At 41.5% G+C, this 23,830-nt stretch overlaps 1 protein-coding gene across 2 annotated transcripts in view; it reads right to left on the bottom strand.

Annotated features, from left to right (window-relative positions):
* The window catches only part of rspo2 (R-spondin 2), a 56,879-nt gene extending 33,456 nt beyond the window's left edge, over positions 1-23,423 (bottom strand). The window contains exons 1-5 of one of the 2 annotated variants that reach the window (XM_046400568.1): positions 22,901-23,423; positions 22,643-22,721; positions 22,291-22,350; positions 21,779-22,066; positions 21,210-21,525 (exon numbers count right to left, since the gene is read on the bottom strand). In XM_046400568.1, coding sequence (XP_046256524.1) covers positions 21,210-21,309 — 100 coding nt within the window. In that variant the 5' untranslated portion in view covers positions 21,310-21,525; positions 21,779-22,066; positions 22,291-22,350; positions 22,643-22,721; positions 22,901-23,423. The remainder of the gene's footprint in view (positions 1-21,209; positions 21,526-21,778; positions 22,067-22,290; positions 22,351-22,642; positions 22,722-22,900) is intronic. The other variant, XM_046400569.1, reaches the window with a different exon arrangement.
* Positions 23,424-23,830: the final 407 nt, after the last annotated feature.

Here is a 23,830-nt window from a genome sequence, read left to right as displayed (position 1 = left end):
GCGTGCAGAGGGCCTAAGACAATGTAGGAATGTTTAAATATTGTTTTTGCTTCAGCTGCATTAGAAAATCTATCTAATATGATGGTTCAGAAGGAGGCTTTTATTCTGTGACAGAAAAGAATTATTTGAAATTATTGTACCATTGCTCATCTGTAGATGACCCTAACTTCACCCAAAAGCAAGGACAGGGTGAACTTGAGGCAGCAGATTCAAACTGTGGGAGGGCTGACCAGTAGAAGACGACCCAAGTACAAGAATAAAACTAAACCAACCATAATAGATATATCAGCAGGATGTTCTCTAATTCATAGTAAATATGTTCAATTCAACAATTTGTCATTCATGCAAACTCTGGCTCCCCTTTCGACGTCCGAATGCTGATTGGTTATGAATGTGAATATTGCATTAATTCTGGTCAGAGCTGGCCTCCTGAACGATTGTGTTGAGACAGCCGATGAAAGCCCTCAAAACCACAGCAGCTCTGGCCTCAGCTCGAGTTGCCTGCAGAAGACAAAGCAGCCAGTAAAAAGAAGGTCCATTCCACAATAAGTGACTTTCAGTGTACAGTCCTTAGCGTCCAGTTTACAGGAAAATGTCCTTGGGCGAGTCCAATCTCTCCAAACGAGAAACACTTTACTAGATGTAAGCCAAGCCTTAAATATCACAAGCAAGGACCGGGTAACAGCACTGCTCAAACTCAGCGACCTACCACAATGCTTAATAAAACACTGTGCAGCAAGCTGGACAAACCCTGAGAGACCGAGCAGAGCATGCCTGCATTACTGGCTGTAGATCCAAGTATTACATTTCTCTGAATTGATTCACCCAGACGAAAATGAGCGCTAAGTGGGCCCAGTGCAAGCATCAGTTAGTAATCATGTGAAAATCAGTCAGCGGATGTCAGACTCATCTTTTTTCATTTCTTTTGTTGAAGTGCTCAGAGATGGTCTACACTGGGGCTGCCAAACTACACTCACTCTCCTGAAGCTGAAGTGGATGGAAGTAAGATTAAGTGCTAATCAGAATGTGTCTCTGATGGTCTTTAGGGATGAGGCTTACGGCGACACCCCATCGATCACAGCAGCGCCGGGGTGTGCGTTCCGAACCTATTCATCACGCAGACTGGGGATTGTTCATCTCCAGTCGGCACTCATTTGGTAAGGCATGAAGGAGAACAGAAAACCCCAAATTATGACTGGTTTTCAGCTCTTCCAGTTCTCAGATGGAAAACTGTGTTCTTTGTTCAGATGCCACTGAGGTATCTAAGATATTATTTCTTGTCTGTGCAGGTTGTCTCTCAGTTTAATATTGTAGTAATAGTCAGCTGGCTCTATTTGTTGGCCACAGGTGCCTTACAAAGACTGACCAAACAATCTGCAGTATAACTTGATATGATGTATGTTCATATTTTTATATTTTCTTATTAAAATGCCTAAATTAAAACTTGCCATTAACAATAAAAATCACTTGTATTAAAAAAAAGGGATGTACTGAAACTGTCACTCCTTCAAATCAGGTAACACCATCAACATTATTTCTCAAAAATTTCTCATGTTTCACTCTGTCAGTCCTTCCATTCAGCAAAACTAAACTGCAACATTAGCCCAAGCTTCAACCATGTATTTCTGTGGAATATACAGTCTGGATGTGTTTACAGCAAACTGACATTCACATTAACTTGGTCACATTTGCTCCCTCCGCCGTCGCCAAACTTGAACACAAAACTGACAGAAAGGGAAAGCCAAATTGGCAAAAGTAAGAAACTGTGAGGATGGAAAGCTTCTTTCTCCAGCCTGTTTTGTGTGAGCCGAACTCTATAACTATTAACAGTGTGCTAACAATACTCTTGTAACAATAATAGAAAAATAAAATCAGGGTCTGTGGTCTTCTTAGACCACTGGCCAGTCAATCATCAGTGAAATTAAAGTTACTGAAAAGTCTCTTCATAACTCTGGCTTAAAAATCCTCACTTTTTGTTGTCAATCATTTGCTTTGCTGGTTGCTAATCTCGCAATACACACTGATTGAGGACAACATCATCACACGCCTTTTGACTGCAGCAGATTCCACACCCTGGAATTAAAGTAGGATTGAAAGAAAGGCTGTATATGGTGGGGAGAAACTTTTTTGGTGCTGATCTTGGGAGATTAGCTTGTGTGTGTCTGTGGAAAGGTTTGGGAGTTCAGGCCACAGGTATGTCAGGAAGGAGGCCACAATTCACAGTGTCTGGAGCAGCTCTGTCCAACTCACGTCCTGCACTACCGGCATAATGTCTAGCTCATTTCACATCAATCTGTCGACTGCCATCAGGTTTCAGCCATTCTTAAAGAAAACACTCAGTCATATGAATTGGATTTTTGAGAAGAAATATAAGAGTAGCCTCTTTCCAGCAGAACTGAAGCTACAGTATATAGTAATAAAGCGTGCTTTATTGGCGTGAAAATTGAAAACAGTTTGCCCAAGCATGTAGTAGCCATGTTTTTAAGTGGTGCTAAAGAAGAGAAAAATCAAAGGGAAATGGGTTAAGTGTTAGTTCTGAAGTCTCTATAGATCACTGCAGCTTAACCTAATTTGGCAGGAACATAAAGCTGTATGTTTTATTGTGCTGGGGGAGTGTTCCGAGTTATGGATGTGGTTTTTGCTTTGCATATTGTGTCTTTCCCCTGTTCTCCAAACACCAGATACTCAAACCCAGTCCACCCGAATACCAAAAAATATGCTATGCGTCATGTTTTGACACATGCTCAACTGCCCTCCATGGCCTCTTCTTTCCCCACAAGTCATGTAATGCCTTGGCTCTTCTCATGTTTCTTCTGTCAATCATGTTGAAACTGAAGTGACCCAGACATATAGAAAAGCCACACAGAAAGTGGTCATTGTGAGATTATGGATACCAGGTTTTACCATGCATGTTTTTCAAGACAGGAGAAGAGTGTACACGCCATTCGAAGTGCCACTTCCTGCGCACGATAAACCAATGCCGTTTACGGTTTCAACCACAGAGAACATATTACGTGAAACAAAACAAATCCGCAGTTCCCACTTCTGACAGCTAACTGAAGATCCCTCTGAGCCTCAAGTATTGTATTTACAAAAGCCAGGATCCATATGAACGTCACTGAAGAAGCATCTGCAAAGACCTTTTAATACAAAGTCTTAATACATGCCTCACTGTGTCATTTCTACAAGGCAAAGGGCTGTTATAAAGCTGCTGCTTTTATGTATGAACCACATGAAGGACTCTTCACATATCTTTACCCCTCAACAATATAGTGTAACAACTTGAGTGAGGGTATTTTTGTGTAACAAATAGGAAGAAATACATTTTGAATTTTGTTAATTTGCCAGGTAAAATGTAGCAAAAGTGTGTTTTAAAAGAATATTTTGACATTTTGTGAATCTGCTTATTCACATATTTCTTGCTGAAAGTTAAAACTCTTTTCTGTCACTGTGTAAATATGAAACTACAGCCAGCAGCCTGTTCTCTTGGTTTAGGAAAACATCTTGAAACAGGGGGTACAACTAACCCTGCTCCCTACATATTGATTTTGTATTTGTACAGATGAAACCAATTATATAAAATCTGTTACTTAGTGAGCTTTAGAGGTACTGGAAGGCAGCTTTTATTATGTTTATCAGAGCCAGGCTAGCTCTTTCCCTCTGTTTCTAATCTTTATGCTAAGCTACTCGGCTGCTAGCTTCAGTTACATATTTACCATACGAATGTGAGTCATATTACCGTAATCTTCTTATCTAATGCTCGCCAAGGAAGTGAATATATGTGCTACCAAAACGATTCCTAATCAAAATCTTTCAACTGAATCTGTTTTGATCATCAACTGTCAAATTATAATTTAGAACATAAAATCAACAGTACACAGCGAAATGGCCTTTCAGATATTCACTGAAATGTATCTAGCATGTTCAGGTGAAGGTTTGGCCTTTCATTCATGCAACAAAGCTCACAACATGAAGAACATGTTTGGTGTGTAGCACTTTCATTCTACACCAATAGGCTTGCTGGGAGGTTTGCTCTGAAGCAGCTCAAGAGCAATTAGGGCTGCGGTGAGATCCAGCAGAAACCCAAACTCTGTCTCAGGTACGTTTTTATGAGTCCAAAGCAAGCGTGACAGACTTCTCTCAGGGCTGCCAAAAGCCTCCACATGTACAACGGGGTTCCACCCACGGCCAGCTAACTTCCTGCCTTCCGCTAACCTACCGCTACTCATGAAATCATTCACGTTGACCCACTCCAACTTTCTGCAACCCAAAACCCTAACAAGGCAAATTGCACATAATTTTTGTGTTTCTTTTACAGCCCAGTGCTTAACATTGAGAACAAGAATGATGTGAGACAACTTCGATAAAAAGTTTTAGGACCACTGCTGCTGAAAACTGATACTTTGTAACCTGTAACCATTTTCAGGCCTTTACATTTGACAATTTTATTATAATTCTATAAAAATAAGCAAATAATAATAGAAGAAAATGCAATACACTGTTATTACAAATAAAACCCTTCACCCAATACTGCACCATATCTGATATTTAACAAATGTCACAACAAATTCTTAAGGCTTTAGTGGCATTTCCTAACGTTTAATGTTTTATGGACCAAATGAGAATAAGTAATGACAATGACATGTACATGTTACTATTTTCTTTGCTTTTTTTGTGGTCTGCCTGTCTGAAAAAGCGGTTAGGTGCCTCTTTCTTTCCTCTTGGCTGCTCATTTCCATCATACACTTGTCTACAGAGCAATTTTCATGATTACAGAACATATTTTTTTAAAGACCCCATCCTGTCATCACCACTTTAACCTAATACAACAACTTTTATAATGATAATTGTTTTTTATCCCCTGTAAAAACCCAAAGAGAATGCAGTGGGTCACCCTTAATTAAATATAACTGAAATACTGCATTAAATGGAAAATGATAATGCCAACCTAATTGACTGCTAAGGCAATATCATAATACAGTGAATTCCAAGCCCAGCATACCGAGTACAAGAGCTTGTATTAAAACACAACTGTTTCTATTTGCACAGTTCTCCTCCATTTCTCCAACGGGTTCTGGTATGTAAATCTAATAATACAGACTGTGAATACAACTAACCAGCAAGCACACTGTCCATTGTTTTAGAAAGACACTTACAGTACAGTCTATCTGAGAATGGTATCATGAGGTAACACAACACAAATAAACTATTTGATTTATTCATTAAATCTATATGAACTATAAATGCCATATGGTGAAGAGTCAGCGATGGCAAACCTCAGGTTTCGGAGTTACATAGCAGCAGCAGGTCAAGAAGATTTGTGCTCTCATGTGGAAAGCATCACATTCACCAACAGAATTATACGCTTTCCTCGTGGCACTGAGACAATTATTGTTTATTGTCCACCTCCCTTGTTCCCCCTAAATGATGGTATAAGCTTACTGCTGCTCCACTTTAGAGGGAAAAGAGAAAGCTTGGGAGAGAGAGAGAAAGGGCAAATGCGGGACAGAGCAGCACTGCAGCCACCAGCCGACGAGCGGTGAACCAAACAACAGCAGCTTTCTGGATCTCTGTTGAAACCACTGAACTATCCGGGCTTATACACTGTAGCTGTGAAATGCAGGACAGCCAACAGTGTCAACCCTCGCACTCAGGGTTCACCAGCCGTTGCAACGTCTCAACATTGTTCAAGCTCAGTAAAAGCTGGTACATGGAAAATGACATCAAACCACCCACTTTTCAAGCCCGTGACTTTATTTGTCATGGAAATGGAAGTTGCACTTAGCTCAAAATTTATGGAGGAAAAACAGAAAGGGTAAGGGGGGGTACTTCGGGCCTGTTCGCTGAAGGCACATTTCTGTTCCAATTTAGCAGAAAATATGTTGGAGTTGCCTCTGACTCTTTTCCAGCTGGAAATAGTCAGGTTTTAGGATCTACGTTTTTTTCCTCCCAGTTTACTTTAACAGATCATACTGTAAGCACATGTTTATAATTTGGGACAGTCCTGCTGCTTATAATGATTTTGCAGCATGAAACTGAGCAAACACATTTGCTGTCAGACATATTAGCTTGGCCAAAGCATTCCTGTGACACAGATCCGCTGGGCAAGGCGGGCAGCGCTGAGATTTGAACCTTCACTTGAAAGGGTGGCGGTTTATATAGTAAATGGGTAAAACAGGCAGCCGCGGTTCAAATGGGAAACTGGAAAATGGGGGCCAATTTAAAGCTCACTTTTTAGTGCACAATAAAACAGAAGCTTGAGGTAATTTATTTCGTGTGATTCAACAGGTTGAGCCACATTTCACAGGCGGGTGAGAAAACTACATTTGACTCATTGGGTGACCACATCACCATTATTGTTATTAAAGAAATAGTTTGACATTTTGGGAAATGAACTTACTTGCTTTCTTGCTCAGAGTTCAAGAAGAACAGCTTTTGTAAAGATTAAGACAAACAAGACATAATGGGTTAATCATCCAGAATCAAATGTACTGTTAGGCTGATCTTGTTATCAGTTTGCACTGAGCCGGGATAGCTGTTTTTCTCGGTTTTCCAGTCATGCTAAGCTAAGCTCTCTATACAGATGTAAGAATGGTATTGTTCATCTAATGTCAAACTATTCCTCGAAGCCTGAATACGTAACAGCTGCCACTTCAGCAGTGAAAATTATAAGATAATGCTATAAACATAAGACTACTTAAGTCATTACATCAGCAAACTGACTCAGTTATATTTGTATGACAGCAATATTGACCTCAAATTTGCAAACAATAGACAACACAGCCACCATAAATTACCAGACTGCACAGTGTAAGGCTGCATTTTTCTGCTCATGAACTTTCATTCTAATTTGTGAGAAGAATGTGTTATGTTCTCTCATAAAATAAATTTCTGTCTTATAAAAAATATACAGCTTAGTTGGCAAAATTGTTTGTATATCAGCAATTTAAAAAATGTAAGATGTACACTGTGTATAGATAACATCTCTGTCCCACACATTCTGAATGTGCAGCCAATCAGATGGTCAGATAGAGACAGTGTTTCTGAGTCAAGCTGGAAACACTCTCACCAACTTTCACCCATCAGTCCAGCAAAACTCGTAATGGCTCTCACCCCTGTGCTCTTTCCAACTCTATATGAAGACCCTATGTTAGTTCGCTCCCTTATTAACATCTTTATGACAGATTATAACTTAAATCACACGTCCTGGGTCCAATCCCATATATGGACCCCCTAATATGAAAGAGACCTCACAATTTCTGTTTGAGGAAAATTAGAAATGAAAGGTGACCTAGTTGACCTAATCTCATGGAATATGTTGCAGTCTTTTAACACTTTCTGCCACATTGATGGACGCTTTAACCCTTGACTTTAGCAGACATGTGACAGCCATGAAAAGCTCTTTGGTCACATAGGTGGAAAAAACTGAGAGAATGACCTTGATGTTTTGGTCAAGCAACAGCATCGCCTCTTCACTGTGGCTTGCGGTCCCATAAAATGTTTTACAGCTCAGTCAGACCTTTAAAACAACGGAATATCTGTTCAGCTTTTGTGAACATAGCTGAAACAATGCACTGAAACAATGCAAACCTCTAATCGTGCAAACCTTTGTTACAGTTAAGGAAAAATCCATTGTAACAGGCAGTTTTAAGACTTTTTTTGGTGATGCTGTATTCATATGTCCACTTTATTTTTAGTGGTGTAGTTCATATATTTACATCAAAGCTATAAAGTGGTTTTCCAAAAAAAAAAAGTAAATTGAGACACTTCATCACAACATAATGCATGAAACATCACACAAAGAGTGGGACTTTCTTTCAACCGTTTTTCTTTTTAATCAACCTGGCACTTCTGTCTGAGTAGTGGTTGATCAGCACAGGTATAAAGGGACTTTATGACACTCAGGAATGGAGGCACTACAAGAGTTCATCGATGACTCATGAGGATGGACTTTATCGCTCTCTGGGCAGGCACTATAAGTCGAGCATGTGTTTTATGTTTCTTGCCAGTTTTTTGTCTCTCGCCCATCTTTATTCACCCCTTTCAAAGAAAAAAGGTTAATGTTCTTGTGAAACGATCCGGTAATTTTCTGCTTCTCTCCACTGCTTCTCAGCAACTTGCACCATAACCCTACAGTGTTCCACAAATGCAACATGAACTAGGATCGATATTTTGGCATTAAAATACAGCTCAAATTGGCGAGTTCTAAGCACCATAGCAACTATGGATCAACTAAGCGCTGACAATATGCACATTTTAACCATATTAAAATTGAGATTTTGACATTCGCAAGATTTCGTAAGATTGGACATGATCAGTTATGGTCTCTTTGTAAACCTGTGCCAAAAGCATCCTGGCCTTTAGCTGAAAAACTGTATCGAGTATAATAAATAGTTTTATAGCTTTTAGTCGTGACAGTCCAGTCTGTGATTCACACCACATTTGGGAATGATTAGTTCAACTGTCCAGTAGTTGTCTACAAAATACAGCAAAGCAAACGTAGCAAAAAGTAATGGAGCTTAGGAGCTTTTTCCCAAAAATGAAGAAAAAGAAATCTATTCTATGACAAGCAGTTTTAACCAATATGGACTATTTTACTGCTGTGGCTTTTAAGGTTTTTATGATCTAATGATTTTCAGAAGTAAAAAAAAATTCAGGTACATGGCACATGATCCTGGTGTTTTTTGTTGTTGTTGTTGTTGTTTATCTTGTTGCAAAAGCATTTTATTATTATTATGTACTGACAAGGCACCAGAATGAAAGGACCTCAGTCAACATTACAGCAGGAAAAACAACAAATTAAGAAAAGAAGAAAACTTGGAACTTTATGGTGACTTTTTCAAAGTTTGTGGTCCCAAAAAATCCTTTAATGTACAGATAAAGTACAAGCAGTACAAAGCAAAAAAGGACCTCTCAAAGAAAGGGTTTGGATCTTTGAATATTTCAATATTTACACTGCCTCAAATCCACTCAAGCTGTGGGAGAAATGTGTTTTTCCTCTGGTAGAAAGAAAGAAAGGGAAAAGAGGTGGAGCGGCTCAGATTATCCCACATGTTGGTAATTTATCACACATAAACCTCACACCTAATTTTCACACCTGTAGCTCAATGTGCTGGAAGTCTAGTAATTCACTCACTCACTCACACACCCACCCACACCTCCCACACATACACACACATGGTGCTGAGTGGGACCTGGCTGTTGGTTTCCCTCGGTGCAGGAGGAGAGCGAGGACATCACAGGCGAGGATCAGTAGAGTCAGCGGGCATGCTTGGCATATTTGCACCCCATGTAGCATTGCTTTGTCTCACCCATCCTAACCCATGTTCATTTTCCCGTCCCCATTTGTCATCACCTTGACTAAACCCATCCCGACCTCCAGCACACACATCTGAAAAACACAGGAGTTGGATGTGGATTTTTCAAACTTGCCAGAAAGCACATACTGTAGCTGCAAATCCAGATGAGACATACTTGTCTTTTGTTGAAGAGTTACACAAAAACAGACTGTCAACTAAAAAATGTAAAAAATGTCCAGATAAAAATAATAGCATTTTCTGACTTCCTGTCACTGACTGACTCACAAAAAGAAACTGTAGGTAAAGCTAAATGGATCATTAAATGTAAAGTAAAAGTGAATGTGAAGTAAAATTTAAATGTGAAAATCCTGCATTAAAAATATGTCAAAATACCAATGTTTTGTCACGTCGCTCAGCGTCACATCCAGTGCAGAAGGTATCCTTTAATGTATGTATGATACATAGCAGGCTTTCAACCTTTTCCATTGTAAACCCATTTGTATAAGTCTGGGAGGATCAGAGAAACAAGACAAGCCAACAGAGCATATGGAATGAGAAAGTCTAAAGAAGGGTGGAGAGCAGGGTTGAGTGGCAGATCGCACACATAACCTTCACCAAATGTGAAACCAAATATCACCGATATTTTCCAAAGCCTAACCCAACTGTTATGAAGCCTAAATTTAATCAAACTGCCATTTCACATTATGTGCAAATACAAGAAAAGTTCTGCAGTCATATCAGCAAAACATACTGAAATTAATGCAGTGAAATGAAGTTGCGTAAAAGTATAAAGCAGCAAAAAAGGAGATTTTTAAGGAAAGTACTGATACTTCAAAATTGTACAATACAGAAAATAAATATAGTTACATCTAACCAGTGACTGCTGATCACTAGACGTAACATAATTTATCTTTCAGACAGTTAATTAAAGTGTTTAGATTGTACGGAAGTGCTGAGTTTCACATTTTTGGAATGGAGGAAGCTGTCATACTGTTCAATTGACAAGTAATCTACGGGAAGCACTTATCATTACAGAAGAAGACACAACAATCAAAGAGAAAAACAAGGACTGACTACTACAAAATAGCCTGTGCTGATTAACTGACTCCATCACATACTGATCTCGAGTAGGCATGACGTGAAGGCTGCTACAAAGTTCTACCTCATTAACCCTTTAACGGGATACAACCTCACACCCCTCCTCGCCCGCCGAGGCCAACAGGGAGATGTGAGGTGATCTCCAGGGTCAAAAGTGGAGTGCACCACAGGGGACAGATGGCAAATACCTGGTCTCATTTTCACACATGGTGCATGCCAGAAAAAAGGGGGAAAAAAATAAACATCAAAGCCTTATTTTCCTCCCCTAAAAAAAAATGGACTGGATCCAATATCTAGATGAGGTCTCGCAGGGTATAAGAAGATGACTTGTTTTCTCTCCAAACTGAAGTCTGTTTCCTAGTAGAGATGTCGCCACACCGTGATTTGATAATTCTAGATTGCCTATTAGAATAATGATATTACTTTTCTACGGAGGATGCTAACAGTTAAAGTGTTGTACCAGTCTTGTTCATGTCTTGATCAATAACTTGAGGGTTATCCCAAAAAACACAGGCACACATACCTACCCATCCACAAAGACTTTAGAGTGTGTTCATCTGAGGTGTTCCACAGGTCTACGATACAGTTTGTTTATACAGGTATACTGTATCGAGACGAGATGAGGCCACCTTCTGCTCCTGCAGGTGTCTGAGTCACAATTTGCTTCATGTCCTCACAGCACCAGAAAACTGCATCTGTATAGCTGGCACCATCCAGGTTTCTTAGCAGGAACTGACTTGAGTTGGCTCTAGAAAGTCACACTCAGCCCCAAGGAGTACACATTTATTTTCTACAGTGCCCTTTGACAGAGACTTGGAATAAATGTTTTCACAAAGTATGAAGGATGAGTAGACTCCACCAGCCAAAATGGAGCAGTGAACACAAAATGAAAGGAATGATTCTGGTGCAAAGATCATTTTCTTTGAGTAAAAGCACTATATGTGCTTCTGGGTGTGGAAATGTAATCTGCTGCCACAAAATAAGTGAGCTTTGGTATGCAGGTGAGCTAGAATCCAAAGAAGGTGTTAGATGTGATGAAAGAAACTTTTGGATGAAGAAATAGAGACTTGCATCCAAAATCTCTGGGTGGCATGAGGTCGCTTATTACACAGAGGCAGCATGGAGCTGTACCTGTCTTGTGCCTACACGCCTCATTGTTTATGGCTGCAAATGAGCAACAAATTGGGTTGTCATGTATTGCGTGTGGTCACAATGTTCAAGAGTGCTGAATGTGCCAAAGAGCTATGCAGTTACTCAACTACAGCAATTGTTTCTTCTTCTCTAAAGAGTCAAATGTCTTGTATGCAATCTATTATTCTACAAAAAATAACCCTCAACCAAACATCACGTTGTATGAGCTTGTTTTAAGAATATATTGTTCTAGCTACTCATGCATGTGAATATGGGCCATCATGCTCAGTGATGATAACCAGTCACACTGTCCATTACACTTCACATTACTACTACCCATTACTGCACCAAGGCAGTACCATCTCTAAAGCCATTAGCTGGTAAACATGTAAACTACATGTGACCCCTGTCTACAGATACCTATTAGTTATGACTCCTGCTGGTGACAGCTGTTTACACTGCTACGCCCCTGCTCCTAAGACCTGGCTCCAGTCCAAATAAAATAATATCCAGTTAAGGAGAAGTCAGCCAAGATGTAATATAAGGGCATAACTAGAGGCGGGGAAAGAGTGAAGGAATTTGAGAAATGTTAATGGACTATTTTTTTTCCTTTTAAATCTGTATACTTTTCTGTTGAGCATATGTCTCTACCACAGCCTTGTTTCATTGTCTGGACGCTAAAACAAGATTAGTGAGAAACCCTGATGGAGAAAGAAAAGTTACCACAATTGATGTCCTCTTTGACAAACTCCAACATAAAAATGTGCTGCATTAAAATCATAACACAGCTTGAAAATTTCCCCCACAATTAGATTCCACTCTCTTTTTTTTACAGAATATATGTGTGTGTGTGCATGTGTGCATCTGTATCCCGAGTCTGCGCGCCTTGCAGCCAAAGTCCACCAAGACAACAACACAAACAACAACAAGGAGCACAACCACACAACTGCTGTGTCAGACAGGCACCATGTTGGATCCAGTGGTGAATACACATCTTGGCTTAGAAGAGCAGGTTACACCTCACATTCAGTGACATGTGAGTGGAAAGTATCATCGAATGTGCAGAACTGAGACAAAGCTCTTTCATTTACATATGTGTGGCACATTGTAGGAACATGAAGAGTTATGTTTCGATTATGAAGGAAAGAGCTTTTGATTCACATCGCTTGATGTTATTGATAGTTTGCTCATTTATTCAGGGCTTTCCTTTAATTTGCCATCCTTTAACCTAACAGCAGCCATACGAAGGCCTGATTGTGAAAGGCGTCAGCAGGGACACCATTGAGTCTAGCTCTACTCAGACTGTGTGAAGACTGAACTTTCATTGGTAGAATTTGCAGACTCTAACACCGACAATCCTATCCTTCAAGTTCTCTAATAAATATATTTAGATCAACTGTGTGCAATATGAAAGTGGTCAAACCAACAGAGACAGAGAATTATCACATAACTTTGTAGTTCCCTTTAGCTGTGCAGCACTTTTTAGCATCTTTCAGCTCATTGTTTTGGATTTAAAGTGAGCAATTGTATTGCTTATGCTCAGACATACCACACCCATTACTGCCACTTGTAGACACAGCAGTACACCTAAACCCAACAGGCCAAGTTAGCTTGGCAAATGAAGAGCAGTTAACGTTGGCAGCTAAGTGCTACATATTTCCCCCAGGAGTTTGTGGATCAGAACACTGCTAAAGAGAGTGACATCCTCTCACCACCAGGTGTTAGCTTGCTAGGGGAGTCACAGCAGTAACAATGTGGCAGGACAATACAGAAAAAAATACATAACACCTGCATTGTTTGTCCACACTCAGTAAGAAGAAAGAGCTGAGACGGCTAATGTGCTAACTGCTTGACAAATATAATGCTGTTTGTTTAGCTTGAAGCTCAACAGCGGTTCTCTCTTATCTCAGAGGTTATCACACTGCTGGAACAACTATGGTTGTATCAGCAGGGCACTCTGTTGCCTTGAGGCAAAATATTACATAGAGTATCTTCCATTACATTATTGCCTTCCTCTGATGACAGACACATGCTTGTCTCATATGGCTCTGTGGACCCTGTCTTCCCATCACTTTCCTCATCTTTTCTCCTTATATTGTGACCACATAAATCTTCAGGGAATGACCCCCTAAGACCTCTTTACATCTGACATGCACGCTACGTTGCCCTCTCTGTTTGCTCCCCCTTTACTCTCTGTCTTCCCTTCTCTCCACAGAGGGAGTCAGAGAGACAATGAGCTCAACACTGAAGCTCAGTAATGACTCCCAGCCTTGTTCCTGATTAAAAACACACCCGGGTGCTTCTGCACTCCGCAGGCTGCCATGAGGCCTTCCCCTCCTTACACCGCAAGGCTTGAGAGCGAGGGAGATAGAAGCACAAGCCAGCCTCAACACAGCTTCATGCCCAAGAAAACAAAAAATCCAGTGTAAGCCTCACACACTGTAGCATTCAAAGCACTTGTCCCAACTAGTCCAAGCCTAATTCCACAGGCGAGTCTTCATTTAGTCTAAGGGTGCTCAATTACCGACATTAACCCCAACCTCAGCCAAAACCAGTCCCTGGCCCAGATACACCACTGGTGGGGCTCAAATATCCTGTCACGTATTGGCACATCGTTTGAAATGTGTTAGGATTATCTTTCACACTACTTAATCGTTGTATTGGCAGAATTTTTTTGAGAAAAGCGCAAAGGGTCTTATTTTATCAGGCATTGAAGTACTAAAACAGTATATCAATGCTACAAATTTGCTGTAACTCACATGTACGCAGTGTCTCAGACAGGCAGTAGGCAACAGTGGGGGCAGCTGCACCTTTACCTTTACCTTTCCTTGTCCATACTTGGGCTGCCAAATTACAGACGAGCTCAGCAGAGAGACTCTTTATTGCATTTGACCAGCTCATTTCCTCCCCATACCAAAGGCATTGCATGCTGAGCTTTATTTTGATGTGGTGTGTAAGCATAATTAGAGGTCCCATAAAAGCGTGGTGGGGTGTGTGTGTGTGGGGAGGGGGGGTCTTGTCCATCTGTCAAGTGTTAAGGGGTGGGCATGGGGGTAGTGATCAGAACCCCGTGTCTCCTTGTTGCTTGAGTGGCAGCCTCGAACAGGCACTGATGCAAACAGCCTTTAGCACCAAACTAGAGCATGTGTTTGTTTCTGCACACTGTATTTTCTCCAGGGGCCCTCTTTAGTTTCAAATTTCCTAGCCTCGAAGATCGATGCAAAGTAGGTACTAGTCTGCACGCACACAGAGGAACACACTGACATGGCAAACAGAAGCAGATACAGAACATTTTCTCAAAACATTAGAACATCCTTCCAAGGAATCTTGAATGCTTAAATCTACACGGCTCTTCCTCACATTTCGGGCAAGTTGCATTAAAATGTATAGCCTGTGAAATAGACTCAGCTACCCATTTGCATCCATAGAAGTAGTTTAAAGGAAATACACTTATTCACTTGCTGAACGTTAGATAAGAAGACTGACACAACTTTCATGAATCAAATATGAAGCTATATACTGCCATCGGCCGGTTAGCTTAGCATATACATTGGAAATGGGAAAATATCTAGTACACAGCAAAAACTGAAATCTAAGTAAGATGAAATATCTTAAATCAAGGCAATGTTTGTTTTAAGAAGATATCTCCTCTTACCAGGCAGTTTTTATGTTAGAGCATTTCAAATTCAAAGCTTTTTTTGTTCTTATAATATTGGCTTATATATCAATAATAATATTGATAAACCATAATAATTTGTTGACTGAAGTTTTATTATTGGTTCTGTGTAGCTTAAAGCTCGAGACTAAAATTATCAGAATCTGAAAACGGTGTGATCAACACAGATAAATACAAAACTACTCTGTCCAAGTCAGAACTTCTTATTTCAGGCAGATATTTTTGTTTAAGCAATATTTCCTCCATATTAATGTTTTGTTTTTCATATTTTTGACTGAAACTGACTGTGGGTCAGGACAAGCAATTTCCTGGAGTTTCCACTGGTTGCTTGACCACTGGTGCCAACCACAAAATAGTTAAATGGCAGATTAAGTCTATACTATGTTCAGCTACATACTAGCCACAAAGACAAGAGAGTTGTATTGATCTTCTCATCAGACTGCAACCAGCTAAACACCCCTCATTTCACCCTGGCCTATGGTGGCTTCATACCAGTGTTTGGTTTGTCCATTCTGGGCTACAGAAAAATGGCAGACTCCATGGAAGCCGGCCTTCTCCCTCTATAGATATAAAAGGCTCATCCTAAGGTAATGAAAACATGATTCATAGTTTCAGGTGATTATACACCGGTGAAAACATAATTATAAATATTATATTTTTATGCAGTTTTGCCCCTGCACACTGGACCCTTAATTTCAAGTGTGATTTGGTTATTTTGTAAACAACCAAAAGGAAATTGGTCATCTTTAACAGTTCCCATGATTAAATTCTTTGGGGGAAAAACACAATGGATGCCTATTTTACCCATGTCATTACCTCTAAACAGCTCTACACTGAATTCTTTTAGAGGTGTGTATTAGTAATGTGAGAGGTAAGTAGTCTGGAAGTGCATTTCAGTGTAAGCCTGAGGGGCTCCATCTCCGGCTCTGGGCAGCTCTCCTACCTGTGAAGCCCTTGTATGACTCATTTTTTTTTTTTTAAATGCTCCTTTTGTGTTGTTGTTTTATGTGTGCCACTTAGAAATGATTCCCACATTAGAATTTTTATGGCCCAATAAACTTAAGAGAATCAGACCAAATTGGCTGGTCATATTTAGTAGCTTTATAAGGAAACATATTAAGGTATAATTGCTTCAGGGGAGTGCACAATTGAGGGAACGGGCATGGGTGAGGGTTACAAAATCGCCCTAACACTCTGGAGGGACACTGCAGTTTTTGTCTGCTGCTCAGAAGTTTCCAATCATCATGAGGAAATATGGAGTATATTATGAGATTTTATATAATAAAGTTTGTTTGATTTCACATTTCCGAAAAAATGAATTTTTACAGTGTGGTAAAATGTAGCCTGAAGTAAAACAATCTGTTTGGCATTCAGCTTTGTCAGCATATGGGATCCTCTGATCACAATGATTGAGAGTGAAAGAGAAGATCCCCTAGTGTATTCCACCTGAAAAAATTAAAAAAGTAAATACAGAGGTCAAGTCTGCTCACAATTAATATTTTGTTTTTTGTTTGCAATGATGTGATAGATGGAAGTGTGCAGAAGTGTTACTAAACAAGCCTTGTCATTCATGTGAAATGGGTCCTACTCTTAACAACACCGAAAGCCCCCCGCCTCACTTCGTTCCTCATACATAAATGCAGGATAAAGGATCATTACGCTGATTTAAATTCAGTAGGCTTAAATTCATTTTTTCATGCAAAACAAAGACAAAGTGAAACAGATCATCCCCACTTTGTCACATGGTGCCTGAAAGAATCTCTCTCTTTCTCTTTCTCTCTCTCTCTCTCTCTCTCTCTCTCTCCAGTAGAAAGTTCATGCCACTGCATGTTTTTTCCTCTGCTGGGGTTTTTCAGCAGTGTAGCATGGCATGAGCATACTGAGGAGCCTTTCACCAGCTTCATCTGATACCGCTGTGACTCAGAGCAGGAGCTGAGCTACAGGCCAGGATCGACATGCATGGGTTAGTAGGTCAAACAAGGAGCTAGTCTTTCGACAGAGTTCGGAGGCTGGGTCAGACTAATGTGATTTATCAATACACCACATAAGTGAATCATTGTCCTTAATGGCCATAATAATCCCCAAGACAGACCTTGGCTGTGATTGGTTGAGTAGCAAGGCGTGCATACGCTGTTCTGGACTTGATGTCTTGATTAGAGCATCAGGAACACCTGCAGGGTGTCCCTGCATCTCCCTGTACTCTTTCTCTCTCTCTTCCTCACACACACACACACATATTTACACTTATGGAAGCTTGGCCAATGGGGCCTGAGAGAGAAAAGACAGAGCTCTGTTCCTTGACGCCAGTGCAAGGAACAGGTCAAGACTCAGCTCGCTGTAATCCCTCTCAGGTGATGCTGTTCGCATTCAGCCGTTTCCAGCTGATCTGCTTAAATGCGCCTTCCTCATCCCCTAAAAAGCCCCCACCTCTCTTCAACAAGCACAACCTCTGAGGACGGCGAGAAGGAGGGAGAACTGCTGCTAGCTACGTACTGTCAAATCTCGGATCACTTTTCAGCATTTCCATTAAGTGATCAATCTCGCGCTTCACATGAATAAAATAGACAAACTCCTTCTGTTTTATGGAATAAAATGTCAAGGTGCAAGGCTCACATCACCTGGATTAGAGAGGCATCATGTGAGAAAGCCTTGTTAACAGACGTGCCATCTGTAAAGCTTTTTCACTTTTTCCAAAGGCAAGAGTGGCAAGGCTGGATCTAAAAGCAGCCCTTTGGAGCTTTTCCTCTCCTCCCCGTTAGGCACTTAATCAATGTATTATATTGCGCTGAAGTACCGGGTTCCAACATTAACACTTACACCCACAAACCTGGGACTTTGTGTGAGCTTTCAGCACACTGAAGCCTGATTTCCTAGAGCTTAGAAAGAGAGGCCACAGTGTTTGAATTGCTTATCTACATCCAAAGATTGCGGCAATTTTCGCATTTACACAGCCAAAAACTGCATTTGACTTGAAAATAATTTCCACATCATCTTCTTTTCTGCTATAATCAAAAAACTTAAACCACATAGTCAATTCACAAGAGTCAATTACCTGAAAGTATCGAGTTTCCACACTTTCTTTTTGGGATTCTTTGTGCATAATGAGCCACAAATCATGACTATTTTCTGTGTATTTTGGCATCCAGAACTCATCACGCACGCCCTCGCTGCTAACTGTCATCGGCATTACAAAATGTGTTGCATCTCTGACCTCACTCCCTCTGCCCAGCTAGACTGCATCTAATCACTTCTGTCCTACAAAACATCTGGGAGTGCTGTTAAAAGTAACAGACTACACAGCTGAATATGATCTGAAACATGCTGCAGTCGGCTGGAAATTCAAATTTAGAATTTCTGGATAGATGCAGAAGGGTTAACAATATCCCATGGCAACTTTTCACCACTCTCGACTGCTATTACCTATTCATTACCTGTTTAAACATCTAGGGCCCCGCTGCGTGTCTCTGTTCCTTCAGGCAGCACTGGTACTCAAGCCTGATTTTATGTAGTCAGCAGGTGGCATCATTAGCCAGAGAATAAAAATGAAAAGTAATACCCTTGTGTCTAGCTATTATATCATAGAAGGGCTCATTGGCATTGCTTCCCTGCTTCTAATGGGCAGCATAGGGGGTAAGGAGGTGTAAATTTAATATGTTTTGTCATCTGTTTTACATGAAAAAAATTGTATATGCACAGTTACCGCAGCCCAAATGGGAGGTTGGGTCATGCCATGCAGTGAGTGAACAAGACAAGATCAGCCCAGAAACCACACAAAGATCCCAATCTTGACTCTGCTCATACATTTCAGTGGGCTCGAGTCATACGCAATGGCTGTTTTTCTCTTTGACATCCCCTAATTATAATGGCATCTCAATCCCTTACACCTCACTTGGTCATGTGGCCACATGCATGCAGTATATTAATGGAGAAACTATTTCATGCACATAAAAATGAAAAGACATTTGTTAAATTATGTGTTTTGTTACACATAAAAAGGTTGTGTCTGGGGAGCACAGTGTGGCCAAATTGAGTTTTCGAACGTGCCTGGGTCTCAACACTCCTGAACGGTTTGGATAGCTCTCTGTGCATGCCAGACAGGCTGTGTATAAAGCTGTCACAGGAACCTTGAGGGCTAGAAAAATATTCAAGCATTTCTGGGCCTATTGGACAATGATCTCTTACACATGCTTCTTTCAATATAACCGTGATAAATAAAGGAAGGAAGCAAATACCGAAAACTTGGACTGCTGCCACCGCCTGCTAGAATGGCACTTTTGGCCCAAAGTTCTGTTTCCCCCCAAACACACACGCTCACAAACACACACACACACACACACACATACACACACACTTTCAGCAATACTGTAAAACCTGTACACCATGGGATTAGTTTGACAAGTGTAACATCCGGCCTTAGAGCCAACGGTAACAATGTGTAGCTTATAGTGCACAGCCTAAGGCTGGTCTTGAGGTCAAATGTGTAAGTTAACCTCTTGATCTCATCCCCCTCCACCCCAAACACCCCCCCACCCCCACCACCTCTCTCTCTCCGTTCCTCTGTCCCTTTCCCTCTTTCTAACAAACACCGCACAAATAAAATGGCAGCTACAGACAAATGTTACGACTGCCCGTGACCATCTGAAATATCCTCCGGATTTAAAAAAGTTTGCAAAAAAAAAAATTGATAATATGAAGAAAATTACATTCTACCTCCTATATACTATTTACGGTCACACAGTCCTCAGAGGAAGAAACACATGGAGGGGCTGAGAAACGTGTGTGTGCCAGTACCCCGCAGTGATTGCCTGATTATTTGCAGATGGGCAGTGGAGGGCTTGCAGTGTGGAGGTTCCCCCTGGCACGCAGCGCATATGATTAAATCTGTGATTGCCTTACAATTTACAAGACCCCCACTCTCTCTCTGCCCTTACTTGAAATTACTTTTTCTACTGTACCACCACACTGTGTGGACTGTTTTTGTGCTGCCCAAAAGCCCACTACAAGGTCCTCTCATGGTCACTCTGAGGAACTCGGTGATGTGTTATGTCACAGTTTCTGCAGAGGGCTTAGCCTGGGGGGGCAATTTCCTAATCCCACTGTCTCCTCATTCATTCAGAGTATAGAGTAGTATTTACAAAGAGGCTGATCCCCTGCTCAACTCCTGCGCCTCCCCTGACCAATTGTTATGCGGGTTTCCTACCAACTGTTCAGAGTGGTTATGAGATCAATTAAAACCAGCTTAGTGGACTGAAGTGAAGATGTGCAATTCATAAGTCCGGGGAAGGGGATTCCGTATCTATTCATTAAATAACTCCCACAATACAGCCACCCTCCCTTTCTGTAAGCCGCCAGCTCTCTATTGACCGATCCGCACCAGCAGCTTTTTAGCAGCTTCACATGTAAATAATAAAGGGAGCCCCTTGTGGAGGCCACAACATTGGAAAGTAGCGCTAATAGCCCATCTGACAACGTGGTTTAAACAGATTAGCCGATCCACTGACGCAACACCTTTTAACATTAATTTTGAACAACCACACCAGACGCCAATTTTGCGCACATTTTACGCATTAGCTACCGGTCCTGAAAGCGTTACATAATGTTGAAAATCTTCTTTGGAGAGGTTAATAAGTAACATCGGATGCTGCAAGACTAGATTGTGGTTTAAGAGTACAAGTTTCTTTCAGAGGAATTACTGGAATGTTCTTGAATTACGGTCTGCGTTGGGTCAGCAAGTCTCACCTGTGCGTTTAAAGAATCTAAAAGGACGCAATTATCAATATTTGCTACCATTTCTTTTACTCCCCGCCTGCTCTGTGCGCACCGGACTCAGTGGGAACCTACAGGGGATGTATACAGCAGTAAGAAGAGGCGGACTTTAACAGAATAATATGAGCAACCTTATTTCGGACCGTTGCCTCCCGGGAACCACACAAACTCTTTAGACATCTATTAAAGTCACTCCCTGGGCGCTGCTCTAAGACCTGTAGGCTACAATCCCGTGTTACCTCTTTTGTTTCTCCTCCAGCGGTGCGACGGCGCCTGACAGTTGCTGTACTCCATACAGTTCAATACGATCAGGGCAAATGAGAAGAGTCGAAACTGCATCTGGACGGCGATCTGTTTTTCGGACTCCAGTAAAAAGGTGCCGACAGGGCTCGGGATGAATTCTCTGACTTTGTAATGTCCTTCTCCAGTTTCTTTAGTCGATCCTCAAGTGTGTCAAACATCAGACGAGATGCGACATGTTATCACGCCGCCGACTGGGATCATTTTCTGAAGCGCGATGATCCTCCAGTCACTAGAAGTGTCCGTTTTGGTGCGCTGCGGGGAGAACGACAAAGGAGGTTACTTTTTGAGAACAATATAATGAAATCAACACCTTCCTAAACAGAGATGTGTGTGTTGATAAGAGATGGATTAAAACAATAATGAACAGCTCGTCTGTGTGTTAATGGCCTGGAACAATCACAGATGCAAAGGCAATGCGTACTGCTAAACCGCCCCTTCTAAATTAAGCGCAGCCGTGCGTAATAGTTGGCCAGGACGCTCAGTGGAATAACGTGTCGGTGTATACCTTGCATCAGATGAAGTGTAATTCCGCTCCGGTCCACTTTTAGGTTCCCTCTAAGTGCAAGTGCGGCTCGGGAACATGCAGCATCCCTCTTTGTGTGAGAAACTTGTGTCTCCACAAGAGAACAGAGGTCCGAGGAGGAGGAAAAAGGTGGTCGCGGTGAAACAGGGGGGATTTCCTTTCCTCCTCTCTGTAAAAGCTTAGATTCCGTTTACCTGCGTTTCCTTTCTCGAGCTCGTCCAGTCCGCGTCCTGCAGCGCAGCAGAAACAAACTCACATGTGTTGCTTTCTCTAAAGAGGAAAACGAGAGCCGGTGAGTGAGTCTGCGTTTTGCGCGCTGCTGAGGTTGAGCAGTGACTGGTCCTGATGCTTGCTGCCTTTTTCCTCATATAGACCCGTGCCGCTGTCACGTGTGGAGATTTCTAGTTTTGTGTTTCTTCTTATTTAAGATGTTGAAGATGACATTTAGTGTAGTCTCCCCCCACCCATCACCCCCTAACTCCTTGAGCACTCACCCACACAGGCCGGTACGGGGCTGCCTCTGGGTCCTAGTGAGCGTAAAAGCTTGAAACATCCTAAAGGAAAAAAAAAAAAAGTTCGTGTAATTTCTTTGCAGCTGGTCTGCGGCGGCCAGGGTAGTGGCTGTTTCAACATCTAGAATAATCATTTGATAAGATCCCAATTCTTTAGCATCACGCAATCACGCTGCTTTGCCCTGCACAGACTCTTCATATAGGTTTCAAATTAAAGATCAGTGGCCTCTCTCGACTGGAGAGCAACACACAGTCACTTAAAACATCTCGGTATTAACGACATTAACCCTGACGATTTTGAATTATTAGAGATTTGCCAAAAAAAATCAAGTACCTGCGTAATGAGCTGGGCGCACAAGTCAACCATCACTTCACACCTCCTTTATTGCGCAGGCAGGACTACACCCCTCTCTCTCTGAAATTAATGATAATCGTTGAGGAGGCTGTAGTTGTGGAACATGAATAAATCATTGAACAAACTGAGGATTTTCGAGGCCCGGGCCTTTCACACTGACCCGTGTGACCTCCTCAATACTGACGTGTGAGGTGGTCAGTGGAGGCAGAGGTTCTCCTTCAGGCAGCACCCACTTACCTTGTGAGGAGAGATACGGAGGATTGGCAGCAGTCCACTCCTCGCTGACTGCTCGTCAATTACAAAGAGACAAAATGTGACAGCAGGGTAGTGGCAGAGGGACCTAAGGAAAGGATTGGAGTGTATGTACACGTATGAGCTACTAAAGAAACAGTAGACGGTCACAGAGGGCACTTGTGGTAGTGTTTTATCACCCTCAGCAGCTGCTCCACATCCTGATTGGAATACAAGCTGTGAATGAATGCTCTACCACCTTCAGCCACTAGGTGTGGCACTTAATCTTTTATTTATTTCAGGAAATTATTTTCACGTGGGAGATGTATTGTCTATGTCAGTAGCATCAGTGCATCAGTGGTGTGACGACAAACACGGCTTGTCCACAGCAGTGTCCTGATGAAGTCATTTAACAAATGTAAAAATTATTCTTTTAAAAATCGACCTGTTTTTACCCTAAGTCTGGTGGCACTCAGATCACACAGACCTCCCCATTTGACTATTATAAAATTGTCATTTACACGCTGGTTTGACACTTTAATCACCAGAGAAAACATTTAAAAAAAATTAGATTTCTACCCTCAGGCAGCAAAACAAACTCAAACACACAAGTGCAAGTTTCCATTTCGTCACTGGAACTGATTGAAAAAAATATGTGTGTGTGGGGAGGGGGGCAAAACCTCTAACAATATGTTAAAAAAAAGAAGAATCATGGCTGTCTCCTTGCCAAAACCTGTAGTGACCCTTGTCCTGTTTATTTATTTATCCAAAGAACAGTGACAGACGTTGTGGTCAGGAGGGCTGTTAGCCACAGGCTGTGCTGCTGGTTTGGATTCCTCTCTAAAACAACATCTGAGAGTGCACGGTTAAGGTGAATGCGATAATTTAGGCCTCCGGCACTTTTATTTTCGTGATGTGTCATGGAGAAGGGGGCCG

This window comes from Scatophagus argus, chromosome 9 (genome assembly GCF_020382885.2).
Source record: "Scatophagus argus isolate fScaArg1 chromosome 9, fScaArg1.pri, whole genome shotgun sequence".
In the NCBI taxonomy this organism is placed as follows: domain Eukaryota; kingdom Metazoa; phylum Chordata; class Actinopteri; family Scatophagidae; genus Scatophagus; species Scatophagus argus.
The sequence above is the reverse complement of the archived record's forward strand: the minus strand, read 5'-3'. Positions and strand labels throughout refer to the sequence as shown.